Genomic DNA, 24,454 nt, shown 5'->3' on the forward strand with positions numbered 1-24,454 from the left:
GGTTAAGGGTCGAAGGCCAGGTTTAAACGCAAAAAAAAAAATCTACTTTGTACTGTAATTACACTCTTTCTTCATACCTTGAGAATTACTCAATGCACAAACTTATAAAAGGGTCGGTCAGAAGTCAAGTAAAAATCCTCAATTCCCCAAATATGTGTACCTGCACTCTTAGACAATTATAGCAAACCCAGTTCAAGGAAAGTGAACATTCAAGATATTTCTGACAAACCTGTCATTTCAATATTTTGCCAGTTATGTGAAACTGTCATCACACATTGTGAAGACATTGTACTATACACCTATTTGGAGAATCATGCATTATGGCGGAGGCATCAGTCACCATAGCGACATTTCTAGTTTCTTTTTCATTTCACTTCAACATGCAGCCTATCCTCTGTGAACTGGAATTGTGTGGTGGATGATTATGCATTTGGACCAGAGCCTGTCTGGAATGGTGCACAGACACCATTTCTTGTTGCATTATATATAATTTGCGACATCGCGTTGTGCAAAAATTTCCAGGTTGTAGTGCTTTGGCTCTGCACTATAACGAAAACAATGAACGTTATTTTATGCCAGTTCTTCTGATTAATAAATCATTGCAGGAATACACCATTCTCTAGACTTGTGTTTGTGTTTTTTTTATCCCCCAAATGACTCCCTCAGACTGGGAAATGTACAGAAGGAGCACGGATCCAAGGAGTTGGAGAACCAGACCCTGGAGACGAAGTACCAGGAACTCCTGGAGAAGATGGAACAGATGGAGGTGGAGAAGAGGGAGACCAGGGAGCAGCTGGCTGGAGTCCAGACACAAAAGGATGCCCTGGAGAAAGAGCTGGAGGAGCTGAGGAGGAAGGAGGAGGCCCTGAGGGATAGTGCCAATGACAGCAGAGGTGAGATGCTCCCAAGGCTCGATCATTTGCCCTCGTGCTCTCAATATAGGTGCATTCAGGTCTAGGGCAATTACCCCTTGGGTATAATTACCCCAGACCCTTCCCATGACCCTAATCCTAATCCTAATCCTGAACCAAATCTTAACCCTAACACAAACTCTGAACCCTAAACCTAACCCTAATCTTTACTCTAACCTTATCACTAACCAGTATTTAGCTGGAGGGGGGGGGGGGGGGGGGGGGGGGGGAGGTAATTGCCCTCGGGGGGTATATTGCCGTGCTACAGTGCATTCACATTTGAATTACCGTGGATATTAAATCCCATGCAGTATTAGTAGTGCGTTGGCACCATTCTTACTGGCGAAACACCACAGTAATAGATACAGCTAGTAATTCACTTGGTGCAGTACCCATTCACAAAATGCCATCACTGTATTTCTGGTAAGTATTGCACATGTGTATGTATTTCCTTGGGGGAAAAGACAAGAAGTGTGGCAGCTGGTCATGAGGGAGATACATCTCTGTACAATCAGTGTTATTTCATGATACAATTCATGCTCATATCTCACACAAGTATTCAGTGCAAAATTTGAATTACCATGCTAAATTCCATGATTATATTTTGTGATGAATTTTGTGGTTAATATTTTGTGGTGTACCGGTACTTGCATTCACTTGAAGAATTATTGCGTGAACTACTGTAGTACTGCAGCATTAGTGTGAATGCACCTATTACGTAATGAATACAATATGTAAGCGTTTGCATGATGTGTCGTGGGTATGTGTGAAGAGCGCTTACAGTGTCACCATGTGGTGCCTAGGAGGTCCTCTGAAGAACTATTTAAATTCTTTGTAGGTAGCTCTATAGCAAGAGCTGAGCAAGCTTAACCAAAGTTCGAGGAACTCAGTAGCTTCTCTGCTTTGGGGTCAGATTTTTGGAGACATATTTGTGTCCATCTACTCGAGCCATGAACTAGCCTTATGGCAAAATCGTGAAAAGTCTGTATATAGTTTATTAGTTTGTCTTTGCTGAACAGATTTTTTTTTTTTTTTATCACTATTCTGTTCGGGGAACAGGAAATGACAGTTAAGAGAATTTTGTATCATTCTTTTGACTCTTCAGATTAATATCCCAGGGCAATGTTTTCTCTGAATCCTCTTCAACCCATATTTTCTTACTCTACCCCTGTCCTCACAATTTTCACCCAAGTGGCTTACCATAATCCTGAATTCATAAGCACCAGCAGCAATTGCAGTGGATCATCCTGGGATTTTCCGTCCGCTGATTTGCAATTTAATGGCGTTTCAAGGCCTAATCCACCTAAGCACTCCATACGTATACTGGGTCAAAATAAAAGAGAACTCCGTGGTAGAAAGACAGACTGAGAGACGTGCTCATAGAAGGGCACTGATCTAGTCACTAGGGAGTGCACCAAAAAAGAATAGCTTGGTTCAAGAATGACCGGTGAAAAGTGATCTTGTTGGCATTTATAATTAAAGACTGCATAAGACACGGGAGGAGCTGCACTTACGGTGAAATGCATTTCACGGATTTCTCCTCCATCAGATTTGTTTTAATGACAGAGCACTTATGATCAAGTCTTACGGAGGATCTGTGGCGTAAGATAAGTGTATTAACAAGTGATTTCTGTGTCTTTTCCACAGATTTATGTATAGTTTACGTTAGCTAATCTGATAATGTCCAACTCATGAGTACATAAATCTTCATGCATACTTTTTGTAATAAAACATAATTCAATGGAAAAAAAACACCCAGGAAACTTCTAATCCACTGAATTCATTCAGGGTTGTCCTGTTTCATCGACCCCCAAAACAAAAACAAAAAAGCACAAAAAGAAAAACAACATTGAAGACAAATTTTATCATTGCTGAAATCAGCATAACTGTAAAGACATATTTTCTTCACTTTATGCCTGTATTGTTGGTTCGTTTTTTTTCTCCTATTTTTTGTTAAAATTTTTTCTGCTATATATAAGTATAAAAACTTACAGCATATACCATGATTGGTATTGTATTGTTGGGACTAGAGTTGAGACTACATTTCCCGTCATGTTCTTGCAGTCCCCTGTAAACTTTGCCTGGTGTTCCACATCTTGTTCATTAACTCATTCACCCTCTTTGTAAGGACATTGCGGATGAAACCATTAATATCTCACAATACTTCAAGAATGAAACAAATAGAAATATCCTACGAATGATGGTCTTTATCTTTTCTGACCAAATTCTGATAGAGTATTATAAAAAAAAATCATGTGCTGAGTGATTTTATCTGAAAATGATTTTACAACATGCAATGTCCTATTTCTCTCAACTCTGTAAGTGCAGCAAAACAGTCTGACAGAAAACTGCCACTGAAGAAAGTGTGAGGGAAAACAAGATTGAATTTATTCCTTACATTCACATAATCAAATTGCATACTTTTCAGGTGCATATCTGTTGCACAGTGTGTATATTCCGCAAATGAACTGTCCATGCACGACAGATCAATTCTATTTTAACATGCATGTATTTTAAGACAAAAGAAAAAAATGTGCCGGTTTCATGCATGGATAGTTTAAAGCAAGATAAATTTGATTCTGCACCAAGATTTGGTTAGTGTATGTTGACTGAAGTAACTGAAGTAAATGAAAGAAGGACAGGTATAGTTGCTTGACTCATGATAAAAGTATGAATTTACGTAAAGTTGAACTTGAAACGTCAGACTAACATTCTCACACATCCACAATATTAACAATAAAATAAGATATAAAGTAATAACATAATAGTAATAAGAGATATAATAAGACATAAAGTAAGATATGTAGCCCTTGTAAATGCAGCTTTAAACTTCTGAGCCTGATGTCTGGTTGTGTATCCAGGCTTCATAAATTGGTTGTAATGTTATTCAGCACCACTGACAATCAAGTTGCAAGTCTAACGACACGTATGTATACGTCACTGGCAGACCAAGAGTATCGTGATTATATCAAAATAAACTGTGGAACCGAGAGGAAATAGCTACAATGGCAGTAAATGTCAACATCTTCCCCCAAATGCTATTAAACCCCTGCAAGAATTTATGTTTGAGGAGCCTGTCAGCCATGTTTACGTGAGAAATGCTGCCCGGGGAGTGGAACCATCTGGCCTTGGTTTGAAGAGTTCCATAGCTGGGAATAATATTTTACTGGGGCATTTTATGGCCCGAGACATGTGGAAACATGACCACAGGATGGGGGAAAAAATCCTATCAATCATAACCGTGTTTGTTTATGCTGAAATTGCAATGCACTAATTGTACAAATCTAATGGATCCAATATGTACCTTGTGCTTGTCTTTTGTTTGAGGGCAAATAGCATACAGCCCATGTATCTGATGATGCTCATTGAAACTCCATCTAAAATTGTTACAACTGTGTGAAGAAGTATTTTTGCATACAATGTCAGTTTGAAGATGTACTACACTGTACATGCCAAGAATAACAAGTGGTTAAAATTGCCATGGACTTCAATATTCGCAGCAGGCAATCAATGATGTTATACAAATACATTGTTCTTCACTGAATAACCTCGTGCCCGAAAATGTCATCTGGAGATAATTGTATAAATTAAAATGCACAACCCGTTGAACGTTCAATGAAACATGCATTTCATGTGCTAAGTGTGTTGAATTAAAGCTTAGATGTGGTCTTTTTACTACAACCTCATTCTCAAGTAGACTTACTGAGCGAAACATTGTTCTAAATGGTACTGAAATGTCACCAACCTAGATATGCTTACCAGTTTATTTCAAGCCTCTAAAAAATGCACAACGCATTAAGAGGAAATTGCAAGGATATTCAGTGCTTTATTTCCAGTTGCTAACATCGACCAAGTTGGAGGCAAAGTTTAGTGCGAAACATTGAATTAGTATACACGCGAGTTAAAGGATACTCACATCACAACAGTAGTTAAAATGGTTGTACTTTTTTTTTTGGGGGGGGGGGGTGAAGTTTATGCAATCTACACTCGAATGCATGTAGGGAAAGGAGTTCTTTATGCTACATGACTAATACAAGTGTAAGTGAAGTGTGAGCAAGATCTAAATTGAGCATATTGTTCTAGCATTATCATTGAATGTACGTTGTTCTTTAAAGAGAAAATCTGCTGTTACCTCAGCAACTCACTGTTCCTACTTTGACTGTATGTGTCTAAAGACGTTGCTCAAATCCCACTCGTTTGATGTGTTTAGTCTGGTAACATTAGCAATATGATTTTTATTGATTTGTAACTGATTTAACCTGTCAACAAGAATATGTTAAGAATATGCATCCATCAACAAATCTACAGCAAAATCATAAAGAGTTCAATTTGTTAAAAACAATAAATGTGAAACGGCATACTTCATACTGACAGCAGAAACATAGAAGTCTTCCCAAATTTTAGCTAAGACATGTAATGCAGGTGGCGTTGAGACCTTTTGACAAAATTTCACAATGGTACTTAGATGTGATTTTTTTTTTTACTTAATATTTGACATTTGGCTCTGAATTTCATTGATCTGCAGCTTTTGTTCTACAAATTTCCCTCAGAAATGCTGCCTAATTTGTTGTTCAAACTAAACGTTGAAATGGTACGTGAAAGCATACAAATTCATTGTCAAATATACATTGGTATACAAACCATGTTTATGTAGCCTACCATGTGGGCAGCATAGAACAAAAGGGGACCACCTTATTTTTTACTTTTTCTGGTCTGCTTGGTACTTCAAATGTCATGTAAATGCCTTGAATATCATGATTTAGAACATTCATTTTGCCTTTCATGGGGTCATCATGAAGTGCATGTGGTGTGTTTAAGACACAAGAATGGCAGGAAGAAGGCTCTTGGTACTAATAAATTTTATACCCAGTATGTTTCCTATGATAACATTGACCGCACCCAAGCCTTTATCAACTGCACAATATAACAAGTGGCAGATCTATCTTGTAGATAAAAACAAATCATATTCTCTCCTTCTCATTAGAATTTACCAACAAAACCGAGAGTGAAGATGGGGGAAATGGAGAAGATACGAATGCAAAGGGAGTTGATGATGATGCGGGTGGAAAAGTGACTCCATCCGCCAGTAACGAGGATGGAGGGCAGGAGGATGCCAAGGAAGAGGAAGATGCTGTTGCCACGGCAGCGGAAGAGGAGGAGGATGGAACCAGAGTGAGGCAGGGAGACGACGTCATCGCCCAGACCTCAGCGACAGGCTGGTTCATAAGAGGTGAGAGGAGCTGCTATTAAAGATTTCACCAACTGGTGAAGAAAAACTGGGCTGGTTGATGGTCTGAATGAGGTCTTTCGAATTCAATCGTAGAGTGTGCTTCATACTGGCCAGAGCTGGATACTAGTGTTCTGTGATGAAGCCAAACTTCTCAAGGTTTCTGATTTGAGAATGCAAGAAGTACAAAGTTTGCATGCTCTCTCTGTCTTTCTTTCTCTCTCTCTTTCTCTTCCTTGTTCTCTTGCTCTGCCTCAAACTCTTAGACTTCTTGAATGTCTGTGCATTCCTCATTTTATTGCCTGACTGCTCTATCTTTCTGTTTGTGATATTTTGTTGTCATTTCTGATAAATAGATTCATGTTCAAGTTGCAAAATGACTGTTCTGATTGATGAAGTAGGTGAAATAAGGTGGACACTCCTGAAAACAACAACAGTCATCACCTTATGTAATTGTTTTGCACTGGTTGGTTGATTGATTGATTGATTGATTGATTGATTGATTGATTGATTGATTGATTGATTGATTGATTGATTGATTGATTGATTGATTGATTGATTGATTGATTGATGGGGTGTTTGAGTGAGTGAGTGAGTGAGTGGTGGAGTGATTGATTGGTTGGTTGGTTGTTTGGTTTAATGATGCATTTATTCATTCATTCTTTCTTTCATTCATGTGTTTATTTATTTAGTAATTCAGTCATTCATTCATTTATCCATTCATTCATTCATTCATTCATTCATTCATTATTGTCATACAGGTGAATTAGTCTGTCTTACACAAATGGACATGTTTGTCTATGGTATCCCAATACTCCACTCTAAGCTCTGCTCTTACCCATCTTCCTCTCTTCAACACAGAATTGAATTTGATATTCACATCCCTCTTAGAAGGGTCTGTAGTCAGTGTCTATTACCGATTCCTCTGAATTCTGTTCCTCTGCTTCAACCTCACTCGAGTTCTCCCGGACTTTGCTACATTTATATGATGTCAGCCAGCTCTGATTCTGTCGCATTCACTCTCTCCTACTTGCAGTTTATCGTGTAAGCTCTTGTCTCACTTTATTACTTCTTGCTTTCCTATTAAAGGAGATGCAACGGAATGTCATGGTTTACGTTACACAGGATGCCTTCTACCGTGCTAATGTGCACTCATTGAAAGCTAATGCGCTCGTTTTCATTTCTTATTATGCACGGCCCTCCTGACATTAAGGTGGGGTTTCAGACATAAACACACCTATTTTCCAGCATGCAATAGAAAACGAAGCGGCTATTGAGTACAATTTCAATATGCCGTTGCCGCAAAGTTCAGATTAGTCTATATTTCAGACCCTGCAGGAGCTTGTTGAATATGTGAATGTTGATTTACGTTGCAGACTTATCAGTTGCTGGTTATTGTAAAATCAAACAGATACTTAAATAAAAGTGCAGTAGAAATTGCAGAAGAACCCAGCAGCCAATAAGTGATTTCATAGGAGTTATTCTTATCATTTTTCAATAAATACCATATTTCATGTGACTGCCTCAGACCAAGAAAAGACTCCACATTGATGAATTGGATTGTCTGTCCCTTGTAGCAATTATGATGAACTTTGTGCATTTAGATTCCTAATATCCAATGTTTTGTTCTTACCATTGAAGATAAATTGCGAGGTGAGATGTACAAAGCCATAACCTTTTCATGATACAATACCCCTTGGTGAACAATTACTAAATGGTATTGAAAAAAAAAATGGCATTGAACTTGCCAGTGAAATGACACTAAGATCTTTGCTAGAAGGTTATTGATTACTCTTCAATATCGCAACAATAGGTGCATACAGGTGTACTGAGGGCAGCGCGGTGTATCATATCTGACTATTAACAAGATTATGACAATGCTCATAAAGAATGGGCATGCATGAGCTTGTATTGCAACAAAAACCATACAGTCATCATGTCTTTACAGCATGAAACTTACCCTTTATGTTCTCGGGCACTTAGCTTAGCGTGCCAAGCGTTTTTATTAGCATTCATTAATTCCTCCAAGCTCGACTTTGTCAGAAGTTGGCGATCTCACTCAGTTTAACAATGTACCTTGGTCCAACAGTAAGGCCATAATTTTTAATTCATTTTGATTATAGTTAGTGTCCAGATAATCAACAGTGCCTATTGGCCATGATGGCACTCCAGCATATGTACCAATTACTGCACAAAGCAGTTTAAAGGGAATGATATGGCTGTGATGTAGTTGGTATTATTATTATTATTGGTGGTAGTAGTAGTAGTAGTAGTAGTAATATATTATTGTATTATTATTATCATTATTATTATTACTATCATTACTACTTCTACTACTACTATTATTACTACTACTACTAGTACTACTATTACTATTACCATTACCATTGCCATTACCATTACAATTACTATTACTATTACTTTTACAATTCCTTTAACTATTTTTATTATCGTCATAATTTTTATATACTGTGCAAAATCAAACAATATCTAATTACCACAGGTGTACCTGCATAGGAGAGTTCCAATTTTGAGCTAATCAAATAGTTTGCCCAGAAGGCAAAAAAGAAGAAAAATACTGCCTTCATTTTGAGTGTTATCATCATTGTCGTCATCGTCGTCATCATCATCGTCATCGTCATCATCATTATCATAAATACAGACCTGTATCATTATCATTGTCAGCATCATCATCATCATGCTGGGGTTGCCAAGTTTCTGTGATTCTGCTGGAGGCTTCCTGAAAACTTCAATTTAATTTTGACCATTCAGATGCATATAACATGGAAGTATCTCCTTTTATTTGATGCCGTGACTGTTGGCAGCTGTGTAATGGCAACTGGGCAAATACATGTACATTGCATTGAATGTACATGTAATGTATTGCAATTGTTTAGATTAGTTTACAAAAAGACGAAAATACTTTTTTAAAACTTATTTCAAAATACAACACTTGCCAATTTCCATGTGAATAATAGCTAAGTACCAATTCACAAATTTTATCTCTAACTGCTGCAAAGTCGTTCACTCTAGTAATGTTCAATTTCATGTGATTCTATTTCAAAGGGACTGTTGAATCCAAGGCAGACGATGGTGACTTTTACGTTGTCGATGACAACAGCACTGTGATGAAAGTTCCCCAGTCCCTGATTCTGACTGAGCCCCAAGTTGCTGGGGAAATTCTGCAGGTAAGCAGAAGTATCGTGATAATACACTGTATGTTTAATGATGATATATCACTCCTGAAATTTTATGACCCCATTCCCCCCCCCCCCCCCCCCCCCAAAAAAAAAAAAAATATATATATATATATGTATATATATCAAGTACAGCTGTAAGTGGTACCACATCAGAAAGATAAACATGAAATCTACCGGTATGTCTATTGATGATGTTTGAAGAGAATGTTGTACTTGGAGCATCAGATATGCATAGATGTAGATTGTTTTCTGTCAACAGATTCAAAGCTACATCAATAAGATGTTTTCTGTCAACAGATTCAAAGCTACATCAATAAGATGATGTTGTAGTTATTCTTACTAGTGTAGTGTCAGTTGGTTTCTCAAATTTTTTTAATTGAGCAGTTACAATGTACCATCCTCAGGAATGTGTAGTGAGCACACGAAGAAATATTATATAGCAAGATATATATTTCAGGGTCATGACACTCTCATGAAATTTATTGACTTATCATAAGTACTGATCTGGGAATGAAAAAAAAAAGTGTTAGGAATCAATAATTGCTTGGTAGTGCAACCTCGTTATAGCCAACCCAACAAAAAGCTAAAGAGAGTAGTTTGGCCATAAGAGCATGGCACTCAACAAGGAGAGTGTTCACATTCTATCATACCCACAACATGTGCAGGACTTTAGATAAATTATACTCAATGTGAAAGGGTCATAAGGGAAGCTGTGTGCAGAGTTGGCTCAGTGGTTAAGCATTAGAAACAGATCTCTGGAAGCTACCATTCTTTTTTGTTGCATCTTTAACTCTCCCCTCCCCCCTCCTCGTACCCCCCGACCCTCCATCAGAATGATGATACTGTGATTGGGCGCCACCCGGACTGCCCCCAGAGTTACGCTCCGGCCACCATCCAGGGTCCCTTACCGGACCTCTGGTACCAGGTGCGCTTCTACAATGGGGCACTGGCACAGGTGCCCTCAGAGGAGCTGTACCCCATCGACTCCACCCTCCATGACAAAGTGACGGAGGACATCCTTCAGAAAGAAGACGAGTGGGTGGGGCATCCTGTTGTCGTGAGGCGGGAGGACGACGGAAGATACTACTTGGGTAAGGGCCATCTTTCAGTCTGTTCTGAAGTCTTATTACAATGTCTCCCATAATCCATCTCCATCACTCTGAGGTAGACAGAAGGCTTTGTGTTATCTGTTTTATAATAAATTCGCCATAAGTCATCTACATAGAGTGTGTGTAAGCTTGTTTCACATTTTCAATCGGAGATCCTGTGATTCTGAATGTACTGAAACAGATGTTGCTCCAAAGTATTGTGGTTTTTGTTAAGTTTCTGATATCCTAACTCTGATTCAGCTCAGATGTTTCTTAAGCTTTTTAGTGCACTATTATATCCTCTCTCAAATGGTAGTCGATACTATCAATGTAGTGAAGATATTGGTTGAGAGATGAAGAAATGTTTCTGTCTTCATTCAAATGATGACAATATAAAAAATTGAAGAGCTTGCTTCCAAAAGGCACTAAGTCCATCATTTTTCAATGGATTTAGCACCTTTGGAAGCAAGCTCATGTTGTATATTGATGTATTAAAAGAAAAAAAAAATGTCAGAGTAGAAAGTCACATGATGTTCAACAATTTATTGAAATCAAGCTTGTGTTATTGCAACAGATTGAAAAATTATAATCCCACCTAAGTATGTATGCCCATTATTTTTATCATGGTTACTACTCAGACACTAAATAATGGGTGTTTATTTATGTCGATGAAGGGTAGTTGTCAATCAGTTGCAAATAACAACAACTCAATGCAAGTATCGTTAATTAGAAAAGAAAAGAAGCTTGTGATAGTGTGGGGAAAATGCCATTTTGAGGTATGATGTCCAATTAGTAAAGGTAAGTATTAGATTTAATTAGGCAATGCTTTGTTCGAAATTATATGCGAAACCAGGATCACCCCCTTTTCACATCCTCAAATTGCAATAAAAAGAAATAGAGATTTTTCTCCTCCTCATCCCTGTTTATCCAGGCGTCATCAAGTCAAGGGTAGAGAGGAGTCCCATGTTTGTCGTTGAGTGGGCGGACGAGTCGGTCGCTGTCCAGAACAGCCGCCACATCTTCGGCTCCTTCACGCGACGCCAGAAGATGGCGCTCGGCGACTACATCCTGGCCATGGTCGGCGAATCCACGATGTCCTATTTGCCGGGCAAGGTCACGGGCGTCAGCGGGAACAAGCTGACCGTTGAGTTCTGCGACGGGTCAAGGTAAGACCGCATTACCACCTCCAAATCTCTCTTACCGATTGTCTACCAGACAATTAAAGCTGCTGCTTCCTCATAGATTTGGCATGCATCAATAGTATACAGGTAGTACACATCATTGAGGGCATTATCAATCCGTTGAAGACGAGTTCCGAGTATACTCAGGCAGGTGCATGTGGGAAATGTGTGTTGCAGCAAAAAATCAGCCCTTCCTCAACGGGTTAAGAATTACCCACACAAGGCACCTTTTGAACAGTCTAGCATGCCTGAAGCGATAGAAGTGTGGGTAATTATACTAATGCCCTAACTCAGTGATGTGCATTGTTTGCTTTATAAAATGTTGAAGCAGATATCCTTGTCGTTTGATAAATCAACCTCATCATGAGTAAATAAGACAACAAAGCGCCAGGTCACCATCCCAAGGTGAAAGTGCGAATGGCCAGTCATCAGCAAAATTGAATGGACGTTATATAGACCAAATAAATGCCTGGTCACCTGTATGCTCTCAACCAATCATTTAATGAGGATATATATGCTTCATCAGTTTATAATGCACAAATGCTCCCCTGAAAGGCAAAAGCTCAAGTAGACATTGTGGCCGCACTGTAAAAATTATGATGAATGAGACTTCCGACTTTGAAATGGAGGTCTTAAATTCAAGTCCTGGCAAGTGCATATTGTCCTCGGACAAGACTTTTGCGCACACAATGTCCCAACCAACCCAGATTAAACTAGAAAAGCACTCTGAGAGCGCAGACCTCCGCCAAGCAGCTACTGTCTACCGATGATCTTGTTCTTCGATTGAGATCCGTAATTTCCACCCATACGTATGCATGCTGAAAAATGGCCTGATATCCCAATATAGAAGCCTTTGTTACGTCATAAATCCTCAGCTACGCGTCACGCCTCGCCCTAGCAGAAATTAGGACACGCACTTTAGTGCGCGTATGAAAACCTAAAAATGCGCTGCTTGAACTCACAAGTTCATTGACCCTACCTGCCAAAATATCAAAAATTCCTTCATAAAATCCATAAAAATTTCTGGATCACTACCAAAATTTAATCATCTGTTCCTTTTGTCATTCTCAGCCTTTCCTGCAAGTTTTATCCAAATCCATGCACAACTTTTTGAGTTATTTTGCACACGGACAAACAAACAAACGGTATATAACAAAACCATAACCTCCTCCCTTAGCAGAGGTAATAATTGGTAGGCCTACCTGTACCTGTCAAAGCTGGGCTGACAGTAGTGGCTGCCTTCTCTGATAGAGCAGCACCAGCACTGGAGAGGCTACCCTGGGCAAATGTTAGGATGAGGTTACTAAAGTAAAGCTTGTTCAAAAAAATGTCATTGAATTTAACATGTTTTTATTCCTGTCCCGTCCAGCAGTAGAATGTAGCCGCAGAAAAGAAAAGGACAACAACCAAAACTATTCTTTTACACCAGTGTAGACGTGGGTTTCTTGTCATTTTCTACGGAGATTGATCATTATTGAGAATACAAATGTACCTTGGATTGTACCTTTTATTGTAGCCTCTCATGTGTGCTGATGTACTTTCACAAAGAGTTTGCCACGTGAGAGTCTGTGTGTGGGTGTGACATTCCATACCACGACTCAACGGAACATGACTGAGGTCTCAATTCGCCACGAAATCCACTCTGAAGTGGATCAATTTGTGTGATTTGAATTAATCTTGGTGCCTTCATATACACACATTCTCAGAGTCTGTATTTGGTTTGAAGGAACAGAGGGTGGAAAAAGGAAAAGTGCCAAGGACTGATCAGAGAAAAATTAATTCCAGCTTATTGACAAAAATTTCAACCCTCAGTCCCGCATGTTCTTATTTGATTTTCTTTAAACGAGATGCTATCTATGTTAACCCGTTCCGTCCGCAATTCTCTGAGTGCCTTTAATGCCCCCAAACGAGATTCTTTTTGCCCGTCGACAGAGAGGCACACAGGTTGGTAATCCAGCTGTGTGAAGGCAGTCAAGCGGTTCATTGCGTCCCCCTCTCTACGGTCAACTACATGTGCCCGTGAACAATGAAAATATCGATCGGGTGCGAGGTATGAATAGAGCATGCACTGATGAGCTCTCTGAATCTTTTGTTCTACACAAAACCAGGTACCTGAATGAGGTGACTGGGGTCAGCGAACCCGCATTTCTAACTGATCTCAGCCTTGATCATTATGTACATGTTCGCATGAGTTTACAGCAGAACAAGCAAAAAACTAAATCAGGAAAAGGTACATAATACTGTAAAACCCCCTTTTTTTTAAACAGCAGGAGAACAAATCCAGATAGAATAAACTCTGATCTTTATATCAAACCCACTTTTCTGAGCATTTTAACACAAAGAAACATGAATTTTATAGGCCACTGAAGCAGGCACCCTTGTCTTCACTTTGGGAACCTGGTAAACCAGGTTCCCGTAAGGAACGGGTTAACTTTATCGTTCCAAATATTTTAAATACTGAGTATTTAGCACACTGATGTAGTCAAGAGTGCGTTATCAGTCAGATTATCAGAAGGTTACTTGAGGAAGATAAACAAAATTTCATGACCTGACCCAGAGAAGAAAACAGAGTTGATGGCTGCATGTAGTTTGTTTGTTTGCTGTTTGTTTGTTTGTTTGTTTGTTTTTTTTTGTTTGTTTGTTTGCTTGTTTTGATTTACTTCCCCTTTTCTTGAGGGAGGGGAGTGTATATAGTGCAGAAAAGATCATTTCAAAGTATCTAGCTAGTTAGTACCAGCCCTTTACTCATATAAACCCATTTGAGGACGGATTGATTTTGCTACAACACGCATTTCCCATAGACACCTGCCCGAGTATAATTGTGAATCGTCCTCAACGGGTTAATGCACATGTTCTCCATGAGCCTGCTGCAGGGACATCTTTGTTTTGTGATTGCATGGAAGAACTGTTTCACTTCATTCAAATTTTTATCAGTCCTACCCCATGAGATTCACAATTCCCACTCCCCCCCCCCCCCTTCAAAAAGAAACCAAACACACCTAGTATAGAGTGCTCCATCATCCAAATGAAAGCATGGCTCATATGTCCTTTTTCTGTTTGTCATGGAAACAGGCTCAATTTAGATGGTAAGGTGCAAATCTCTCTCTAATACCCCCCCCCCCCCCATTGATTGCATTTGTGCATGTAGTTCTTTTGCATTAGCCGCATCATTGTAGTCAGCAATTCTTTGCGACTGTTCAGATTGAAATTAGAAATGACGTCCCCACGTTGGATATCTGTCACACACCCCTTGAAAAAGTGACGTGTATCAAGTACAGGGTTGGCACAGTGCTAAAATTTCATTAAGTATTCAAATTTGATAGAATCAAAGTTTGATGAGATATAAATTACACTTCTTTTGCCAGGGCTGTAACAGATGTGCAATGGCGTTCATTTTTTCTACAACAGAGAGTGTTTTTTTTTTTTCTTACCCCACCAAGGTTGATATCAACATGATGTGTAGTCTCTTTATGCAGACTCTGATTAATTGGAAAGAAGTTTCCACACAGTAGAATGCTTACTTTCTTCACCAGCAACAAAGAATGTGTGAAGAACATGTTTAACCTTTTTCCCCTTGATTTAATGAGATGTTTACATCTTTATATGTCAGAGGACTTAATCTTACCCAGCTTTTAGCAGAAAAATTCCTCATGATATAGCTAAATCTTTGCCTGGATCAAAAAAAAAAAAATGTTCAAAGGTTTTTAAAGGCTTAATGGCAATATATTTCCCCTTTGCAAATGTGACAAAATTTTGCATGGTTGAAGGATATAGTCTACCTAAATCATGAATGAAATTGTGATACACCTAAGAGTTCTAAAATGAAAAACGAACCAAATGTTACTCAAGAATACACTGCCCTTTTGTACCATGAATAATGAATGAAATTTTTTCAGGGTTGGAATAAATTCCCTGGAAATCTATGGTACTGTTTTCTCGCTCCATCATAAAGAAGTTTCCAAGTTTTATTATTCTGAGGTAAAGTTTGAATTGCCTACCTCTACAATATACCAGCTTATGAAAGGCATCTTATTTTCAGTGATGCAAAAGGGAAAATGAACTTTAACATGGGGCTTCTTCTCAAACCTTAAACTTCTGCAGAAATCACAAAGGGTTAGTGTCCTATGTGGCTGCACATGGTTAATTTCGAGGGGTTGTTGGTATAGCATTGACATTGACATTAGTCTTGTTAGCAGGAACGATAGGCCTGACCAATAGGCCTGTCTTTCATGGATATGAAGCCATGCTCAATCATGGTTGCCATACTGTGTGCAGTTTTGTTGCACAACACACCCCATACTTGACTGTGTTATATTGTCACCGACCGTGCGGCGTTCATTCCAGCTGTGTTCATTTCCAATTTTGCACGTCATCCATTCATCACCAGGTAGCGTAAAATTGAGCCTTCCAGCGATTAATACCCTCGCAATCGGTGCCAAAAAATGGATGGGTTTTCACACTTGTCAGATGTACCAGTGTTCAAATTTGAAGAATCTATCTTCCTGTCTACTGCAATGCCACTCTTTTTTTTTTAAATCATTACTGATAACTTGATGATGTTAATTAAGTCCAGTTTTCAATTAGGTCCACTTTCAGTTAGGGCAGTTTCAAGATGAATTGGTTTTAGAGACACCATATTGATTAAACCATGCTGTACTATTGAAATGATGGTCTCCTTTGAAATGTACATATAGACTCATTAAATGAGATTTTGCTGAGAGCAAGTATGTACACAATGATATTAACAAAACGGGGGTGTTCAGAGGGGAGCACATTAATAGACAGTACTCATCTCTGATTGAATCTCTTCTGCTGAGATGTAGCATACAATCTCTTAATCTGAGTTTTTCTACAATTTACTAAGACCTACCAATATGCCACTTAGGTTAAGAGGGTCTTGCATAAAACGTAAGTTTGATATACAACTGTAATGGGGGAAAAAAAATGATGGAGTGGAAGTTATGATTTATATTTCTTGGCCACAATGGAAGTGAGGAAATGTGTATGGGTGACAAAAATATTGCACTTACAAGCTCCCAGGGACTGGGAAAACAACAGCAAAAACAGGCAGACTTCTTGAAGTTATACTGTCGCATATTAAAGCAAAAACATATTAAAAGTAAATATTTTACTTTAGTAGTGAAAGGTGAGATGGAGCAAGGGATGAAAAGTCCCACATTCTTCTGCATATTAGTTGTAATGAGAAGGAAGAAGAAGGATGCAAGTAAAAAAGTTCAGTTCAGTTCAATTGAGATTTGATTCCATTCCATTCCATACATTCACAAAAAGAGTTTTAAAAAAACACAAAATATAATACATTATACAATCATTATTGTAGCATTTTCTAGAAAATACATACCTCATTTAACAACAACAGAAAAATCTCAGGATTTGTAAGAAAAGATAAAGAGTTGGGCTGAGTCTTTAAACTTGGCTAGTAACTCAATTCCATCATCATGTTTCTTTGCATACCGGACAAATTGTCAGACGTGTTGTGGATGGATGGATATATGTCCAGCAGGGGGGAGATGATACCGTGTGGTGTTTGATGTATTGCGCTAATAACTCAGCAACATGCTTCCAAATCCTCCGGAGCAAGAATTATAAAGAGCAGACCACATTATCTAGAAATCTTTTTGGCAAAGCACTGGCATCAGTCATCAATCACTTTAAGCTACTGAGAACGTAAATCCATTTTGTCAGAATGTGTGAGACGATGTTCTTTGGTATGGATTCCTTTGAATCGCCTGAGGAATGATCAATACGAAGAAGATGACTTTTTATATCCATTTACGTTTCTTCATGATTTTCTGGGAAGAGGATATTTACAATTTCAGTAGCTGCTAGGTGAATTAGTTTTAAAAGTTTCCCACACTTCCAGAATCCAGGTCATGAAAAGTGTGGCATTTTTCTGAACTACCACTGCGAGTTAGTGACCATAGAAGTGCAGTTGTACATTGTACTTTTTTTTGATATTATCAAAGAAGGCAGTAGCGTATTTGTTGATGCTTTGGTATCAAACTGTTAGTTCATCCACAGCTCATATGATCTTTAGCATCATAGTGTAAATTTATCAGTGCTGTTTCCACTACTTACAGTATGGTAGAGTGTAGCAGTCAGCATTGTACTGAAAGGATGCATTGTCCCAAATATGAATAGCAGGCTTTTCATATATGCCTTTTTTTTTTTTTTAGTGAGAGTAGGGTTCAAACTCTCAATTAATGATATGATTGAATGCATGGATAGTTTCTGCTTGCTGTGTGCACAGCGTCAGGTGATGAAAAAGTGATCAATCTTCTTCATTCTTCGCGCAACCGAAACTCGCGACAAGCAAAACGTCTTATGTTTAATCCTTCCGTAATTTCATGGTTAAGTGCTAGCTGCCCGTGAGGCTCTAGTAACCACAAGAATGCATAGAGCAGATCAAAATTCTTCTTCTGTCACAGAATCTGACCATGTAAGTCATGATGCCAGTTTCACTCGTGGCATTTTGTTTTTGTTGTTTTGTTGTTGTTGTTGTTCTTGTTTTTAGGAAAAATATGTGACAGCAACTTCCGTAGGATTACGATGATGGTGGTGTGTAAAGAAAAGAAGGAGAAAAGGGTTATATTTAGCCTTTGTGGCAAAGATTAATGATTGCCTCCCAGTGGCGTGTGACTTTCAAGGGTGGGTATGGCTAATTAGAGAAGCAGACGACATGTGAGGCGGTAGCTTTGAACTGAATCAAACACTGGAACTCCAGCATCCGTGCAGGGCACTTCACAACCAGTCATTATTGAAAAGGGCAGCGTTCTTCTCGAGGAAGACAAAACACAAACACGAGCCGTGGGAGGAACAGAAAGACAAGACTACAACATCACCTCTTTCATCTTTTCCCTATTTTTTTCATCCACCCCCCCCCCCCTTTCAGCAAGTGCGTGACATCCACACCCAGAGTATGTTAGTGCATCTCAGGCAAAGAACATTGAGCTGTGTTTCCAGTGATTGTTTTATTAGATTACAATATTTATCTTTAACCATCCCGGTGTGTATGTGTGTGTGTGTGTGTGTGTGTGTGTGTGTGTGTGTGTGTTTAATCTTGTTTTGTCGTCCCTCCTATCGGTTTACCCACCACAGTCACAGATTAAATGTCTTCTGACGCCGTGACACTGTGAAGTTGGTGAATCTCTGCAGATCTGTTGACGCATGTATGATTATTTGATAACCCCGGCAGACTCTGTAATTACCTGTCTCTTCTGGAAGTAATTGATCAGGATTAAGACTGCGTAATTCTGATTATCACCAAGCTGACAACTAGTATGTTTTTTATGATGTCAAGAATGTTTTTTCCTTCATCATAGATGAGAAAATAAACGTGGAGTGAAAACTTTTTTCTGAAATTTTATTAGCTTGCTTAGATTTATGATTCATCTTAGTGCGCTTCAGTATTTTTTTTCTTGCGTATGAAAGGGTTAACAGCCTTGATGTAAGTGAATACCACTTCTGCATTGTTACATCAAGTATGCTGAATTCTCAGTTAGTGTAGCTGCGATTCCATTGGGAGGTGTCTTGCTCACTAGATACAAATGAGTGAATATAGGAAAAATTTGTCTTTCCCATTAGTAAGATATACATTGTATGAGTTTGAAATATTTCCTTCACTTCAAACTGACCTCCTATAACCCATTGTTTCTTAGTACCTCGTCCAGATTGTAGAATTTGGTAAGGAAGTGATTAACGGTCAGTTGATTAAGACCAAAAAAAAAGACAAAAATAAAACCCAATTAATTTCCGGTAAAACCTGCTCCAGTGTCCACCTGCCTATAGTGACCACATGGAAATCCCCCTCTGAAAAAACATGTTGTTGAGATTAAATGTATTTGAAATTGTGCATGAAGAATTGAAAGGAGGTTTTCTGCAAGCAGCTGCTTCTGTCCTCATGCTGTTTGCCATGTACAGCATTCATTTGTTATGCAAGGGGATATTCAGTATGTCTGGAGGGTTATTCTGATGGCAGATTAGAAATCCGATGAGTCTGTGGCTAAACTTACAATTTTCTTTTGCATTGTGCCTGGCTGGGACCCCCCCCCCCCCCCCCATGTATGCTTTTGTGTCACATTAGATTGAGAATTCAATGCATGAATGAGGAAAATTATTTGAATGCTAAAGAGTTTGCCATGCTATGGTTCTTGATGCACAAATCGTGTTGCAGTTGCACTAGATTGCGCGGCACAAGTGCTGCAGACAAATATTAACGAAGCACATCACACATGTACCTAATTTCCCTCTGCTGTTTATTATTGATCTGTTTATGTGCTGCGACAGTTTGGGGTGTCATTTTAAGATTCAAAGCCAGTATGCCATGAGTAGAAGCTGGTCATACAATGAGCCCTCATTTAGGCTCTGCAGAATACTCCATTGATTGCTTATCGGGATGCTGGTTTTCCTTGAAAGTTGAGCCTAATTTTCAGGCAGAGATAAGTATTGTATCTTAGAACGCTGAATGTGTATTCTACACCCAGCCACTTCTGAAGTCACTTCTTTTTTTTTTAAGTATTCTGAGTATGGTCAGTTAAGAGCAAATATGCGTCGGATCTCCTTACTTTTGATATGACTGCCCTCCTACATGAATATTTCTTTATTCAGCTTGGGATGTGGCCAAGCAAACCTACTGTAATATTTCACTCAAAGATAAAAAGCATGGTCTATCAAATTGTGATGGCCAAGTCAGACGAGGAGAAACTCAAACATTAACTTTTTTATATCGTGCCCCCTCCTTGCTGTGGAGCTGTGCGCTCCCATCACTTCGTTTGGGTCCCAGGTAGCTCCATTGGCAGCCACTTTGCCCTGTGGCTGATTGATAAGCCGTCTAAAGCAGGAGGACCCGGCAGAAATGTCCGCTGGCATCCAGCGGCCAGTAAGGGTCGGAGCTGGATCCCAGGAACCAGCTGGCACCTGCATGAATAAACCAAGTGCGATCCGAAAGGAGAGGGTAGTATGTTAAAAGGATTAAAGGTATCTGCATTCGCCTGTAAAGTATCGCAGTATATCTCAATCAGAAATGGAAATGCTATGTTGCGTAAAATGTCACCACATCTGGTAGGAATGCCATTTCAATGATTAGCTCATCTCGCTCTGACTGAACATTTAGACCTAGTCACCTTTGCAGTCAGAGAAATACCGGACTTTTAATAGAATTTAGAGGAACAATTTTTGGAAAGATTGATGTTCTTGCATGTTGCCAGACACATGCCTCTCTCTTGTACATTTGTGCAATGCTTCTCAGATTCCAGTTGACTGTCAGTGGGAGTTAACACTTTTTCTTATTCATCAAAATCTACTAATGTTTTTTATTTTGCGTGAGGACTACGTCAAAACCTACTTGAGTTCATTACTACTTCATGAACACATTTCAGTACATGTACCCAGTTTGCAAGCTTTAGAAGGTGCCTTATTGGAATGTTTGCATAAGTATCAATACATAGATGGATAGATGTATAGATATGGGGATATAGAATAGATGTACATATTGTAGATAAAGGTATAGATAAGAGTTGGTTAAGCTGTTGAGTCTGCTTGAAGGTCTTGCGTGCAATGCCTATGACCCACACCTTTAAGAAGATGCTGCCCGGGATTGTCTGTGACATTAGTTGCCCATCACGATGTAGCAGCAAACGCCATCAATATGCTGTGCATGATTGTCAGTCGGTAACAATCAGGGGAAAAGAGCCGGGAAAACCAGACGTCAGGAGGCTCCTCCGTCACTTTTCCCTCCTGATTATCAGGCATGGCCTCTGATGTGCTCTTCAGCGTGTTTTGCATCTTGTTGGTGATGGTATATAGCTGGAGGCATAACTCCACAGTGCTATCCAAACACTTTTCCTATCACAGCCACATGGATGTAAAACATTTTGTTCTTACTTTTCCCTTCTTAAAGTGAAAAAGTATAAACTTTAATAGCAGTTTCAGTTGCAATTTTAACAATTTCATTTGTACAGAGGGCAGACAAATTGAAGAAAACTCCGACATGTACCCCAAACTTTCTCACATAGATTGAAGAGAAGATATGTTACTCTTCAGCAGTGAATATTAAACCGATTCAGCTTTTACACACTGTGCTTAACATTCTTTCCAGTGAAACAGTGAATTGAGAGGTTATGTGAGAAATTACATTGAGATACTATGTACAATATGAGGCACCGACGTAGAATTATCCAGTCCATGACTCAATTTTGCCAAAAGAAATGGAAAGATGAATTCATGTTGGATTAGGTTCTTTTCTCCTTTTCTCTCTTTTCTCTTATATCGACTGCATATAACAGATTCTTTTTTTAAGTCATAATGCAATGTACACGTATAGAAACATTCATGTTGTCATCTAGCCTGGTAGATTAACCTCTTGTACAGTAGCACAATGTACAGTATACCAATAAGAGGGTGGCATAAGGGATTTTTTTAATCTAATCAGCTATGGAAGAATAGTGAAGTAGTCATCTTGTGCAGGCTCATTGCGCAGTGGATCGGTACAGCCAGAATATCACGAAAGTGCAATTAAGGAATCTGAGGACAGAAAGTTCTCTTTCCAACAGTGAGTCTGATTCTGTTGGGTATTGGAAATGAAATTTATATGTTCATATTTTATTTTTCAGGAAATGTTTGAACAGATTGTTGACTTGGAATGGACAGAAAAAAAAGAATACTTTGCATGCATTGCAGAAGTAGATATAGATAGATAGATAGATAGATAGATAGATAGATAGATAGATAGATAGATAGATAGATAGATCTACTAGGTAGACAGAGAGAGAGGGGGGAGAGAGAGAGAGAGAGCTGAAATATATGAGAAACAAAATGAAATGTGGACATAGCGATGAAACTTGGCTGTTGAATAATGACAGTATTTTAGCTCGTCACTTGCTTTCTCTATCGTCTGGATTGATGGATGACACAGCCTCTCAGAGTTGTTTCTGTGATAAGAGTACGGATAGATAGCAAGATTTCAAGCACTTCAGCATCACATGAATGTTCTGAGTCGATATTATTGCATTAGGTGTAGCCCAATGAGAGCCTTGATTGAAAATTCATGTTTGTGACAAGATCCATCTTTTTTCAATCCCGTAAGAAATAAACCCCCTATCAGTATTTGATTGCAGTTTTCAATCTTTCTTTTCTGTTGCTTGTTTCAAAAGCTGTCAAGTTTTCTGCGTCATGTGCTGTGAAAATTACGTCATTTCGCAGAATGGCGTAATGATTCGCTGGAGAGAAATTTGCGCCGCGCTTGTATGAGAGTTAGATTTGATTGATATATTATCATTGTGAGGCAGATTTAGACCTCCAGTGCATGAATAATTTCTCACCCATCTGCTATAGCTGTTCCAGCTAATGGTATGTGATTGGACCTGCTCGAGTAACCAATGAGTGGCCATTTCTCACCCTACCCCCCCCCCCCCATTGTACTTATACTATGTGGTACTGTACATTCATTAGTTCTGAGCTGAAATGGCAATATTCCTTTTCATGGTCCTAGAAGTAAGCAATATTCAACTTCTTAGCTCATCTATTAGAATATAAGATATAATATGCAATAATTTTAGTTTTTTTTTTGTTTTTTTTTAATCTTCAAAAAAGGTCTTAAATGTTGAGTGTAGTATCATTCACAAGATTTTATTTTTCTCCATTTGTTGATGTCCTTACAACTGTAGAAGAATTTGAAAATGACATTTATCTGCATGCATTACATATACACATGTATATCCAACACTAGCTTTTATCATCACATCTGAATTTTTGGTGGCCTGAAAAATTTTGAAAAACATGAAAAATAAGATTATTATTCAAAACATTCAAATGATGCAATAAACCATTGAATGTGAAACTTTGCCGGTGTGATAAAGTGCTTCAAAATTATTGTGGCTAAGTAAAAAAAAAAAAAAAAAAAATAGATAAGATACAAAAGAAATGATTTGATAAAACATGAAACTGATTATAAATTTGAAAAAGGACTTCAAATGGTACGTCATGTATTAAAGTAAGTTTACAAAGTCTTACAAATTCAGTGTTGAATTGAGGCGTGAACACATTTTCCATGACATGAAATGTTCAAGGATGATTGTTATCATTTTCCTAACCACAAAAAGAAAAAAAGATATATATACATGTTTTTATATGTTTGAAGTCTCTCTTCCTGTTTTTCATTTGACACTTGCCATTTTGCATTTTAGTGCCATTTCCTGTCAGACCTAATCAGGGATTAAACAAAATGAATTCTATGAAGACAAATCAATGCCCACAAGACAAAATGACATTTTATTGAAAGTGCGAGTATGGATTTTTCTTCAGATTTTCGCCAGGTGTGCTGCATAATGATGATTGTCAGCCGCACATTGAGAACAAGACATGTATCACCTGTTGCCTTCAAGAGAGATCTATGATAATAAATCCATTTAACGCATCACTCTTCGATTTCCATAAATGTCTGTTTTATTCAGTCAGCCGTAATCTTATTTGCAGGCATTCCAAGGTAGTCACTCCACCAAACTATCACTTCGGACTGCTACATGAACGTCTTCAATTATTAGGCATGTGTTACACTTTGTACACGTTACATTTGTGCTGCTAGTTTACAGTGTAATACCATACCATGTTCAAGTTGGATTCAATGGTGAGTGAAAATTACACAAAAGAAAAATTATACAGAGGTTTTGTCAAGATTGCCCCTAAAATGAATCGAAGTAGCAATTACACAATATGTAAATTATGTGATGTGATAGTGTGTCATTGCCTTACATGTCTTTAATGAATCTATACAGAAATCTTTATCATTTTTTTTTTCACAATATCAAAATGAAAAACTTTCCTTCACATCAAT

The 24,454-nt window shown here is 38.5% G+C and overlaps 1 protein-coding gene across 1 annotated transcript in view; it reads left to right on the forward strand.

The window, feature by feature from the left end:
• The window catches only part of LOC139744364 (von Willebrand factor A domain-containing protein 3B-like), a 120,670-nt gene that overhangs the window by 42,538 nt on the left and 53,678 nt on the right, over positions 1-24,454 (forward strand). The window contains exons 26-30 of the mRNA XM_071654804.1: positions 667-893; positions 5,896-6,141; positions 9,205-9,326; positions 10,171-10,429; positions 11,358-11,592. Of these exons, the coding sequence (XP_071510905.1) occupies positions 667-893; positions 5,896-6,141; positions 9,205-9,326; positions 10,171-10,429; positions 11,358-11,592 (1,089 nt within the window). The remainder of the gene's footprint in view (positions 1-666; positions 894-5,895; positions 6,142-9,204; positions 9,327-10,170; positions 10,430-11,357; positions 11,593-24,454) is intronic.

This window comes from Diadema antillarum, unplaced genomic scaffold (assembly GCF_040938485.1).
Source record: "Diadema antillarum isolate AM-2024a unplaced genomic scaffold, OU_Dant_1.0 seq00001165_RagTag, whole genome shotgun sequence".
Classification (NCBI taxonomy): domain Eukaryota; kingdom Metazoa; phylum Echinodermata; class Echinoidea; order Diadematoida; family Diadematidae; genus Diadema; species Diadema antillarum.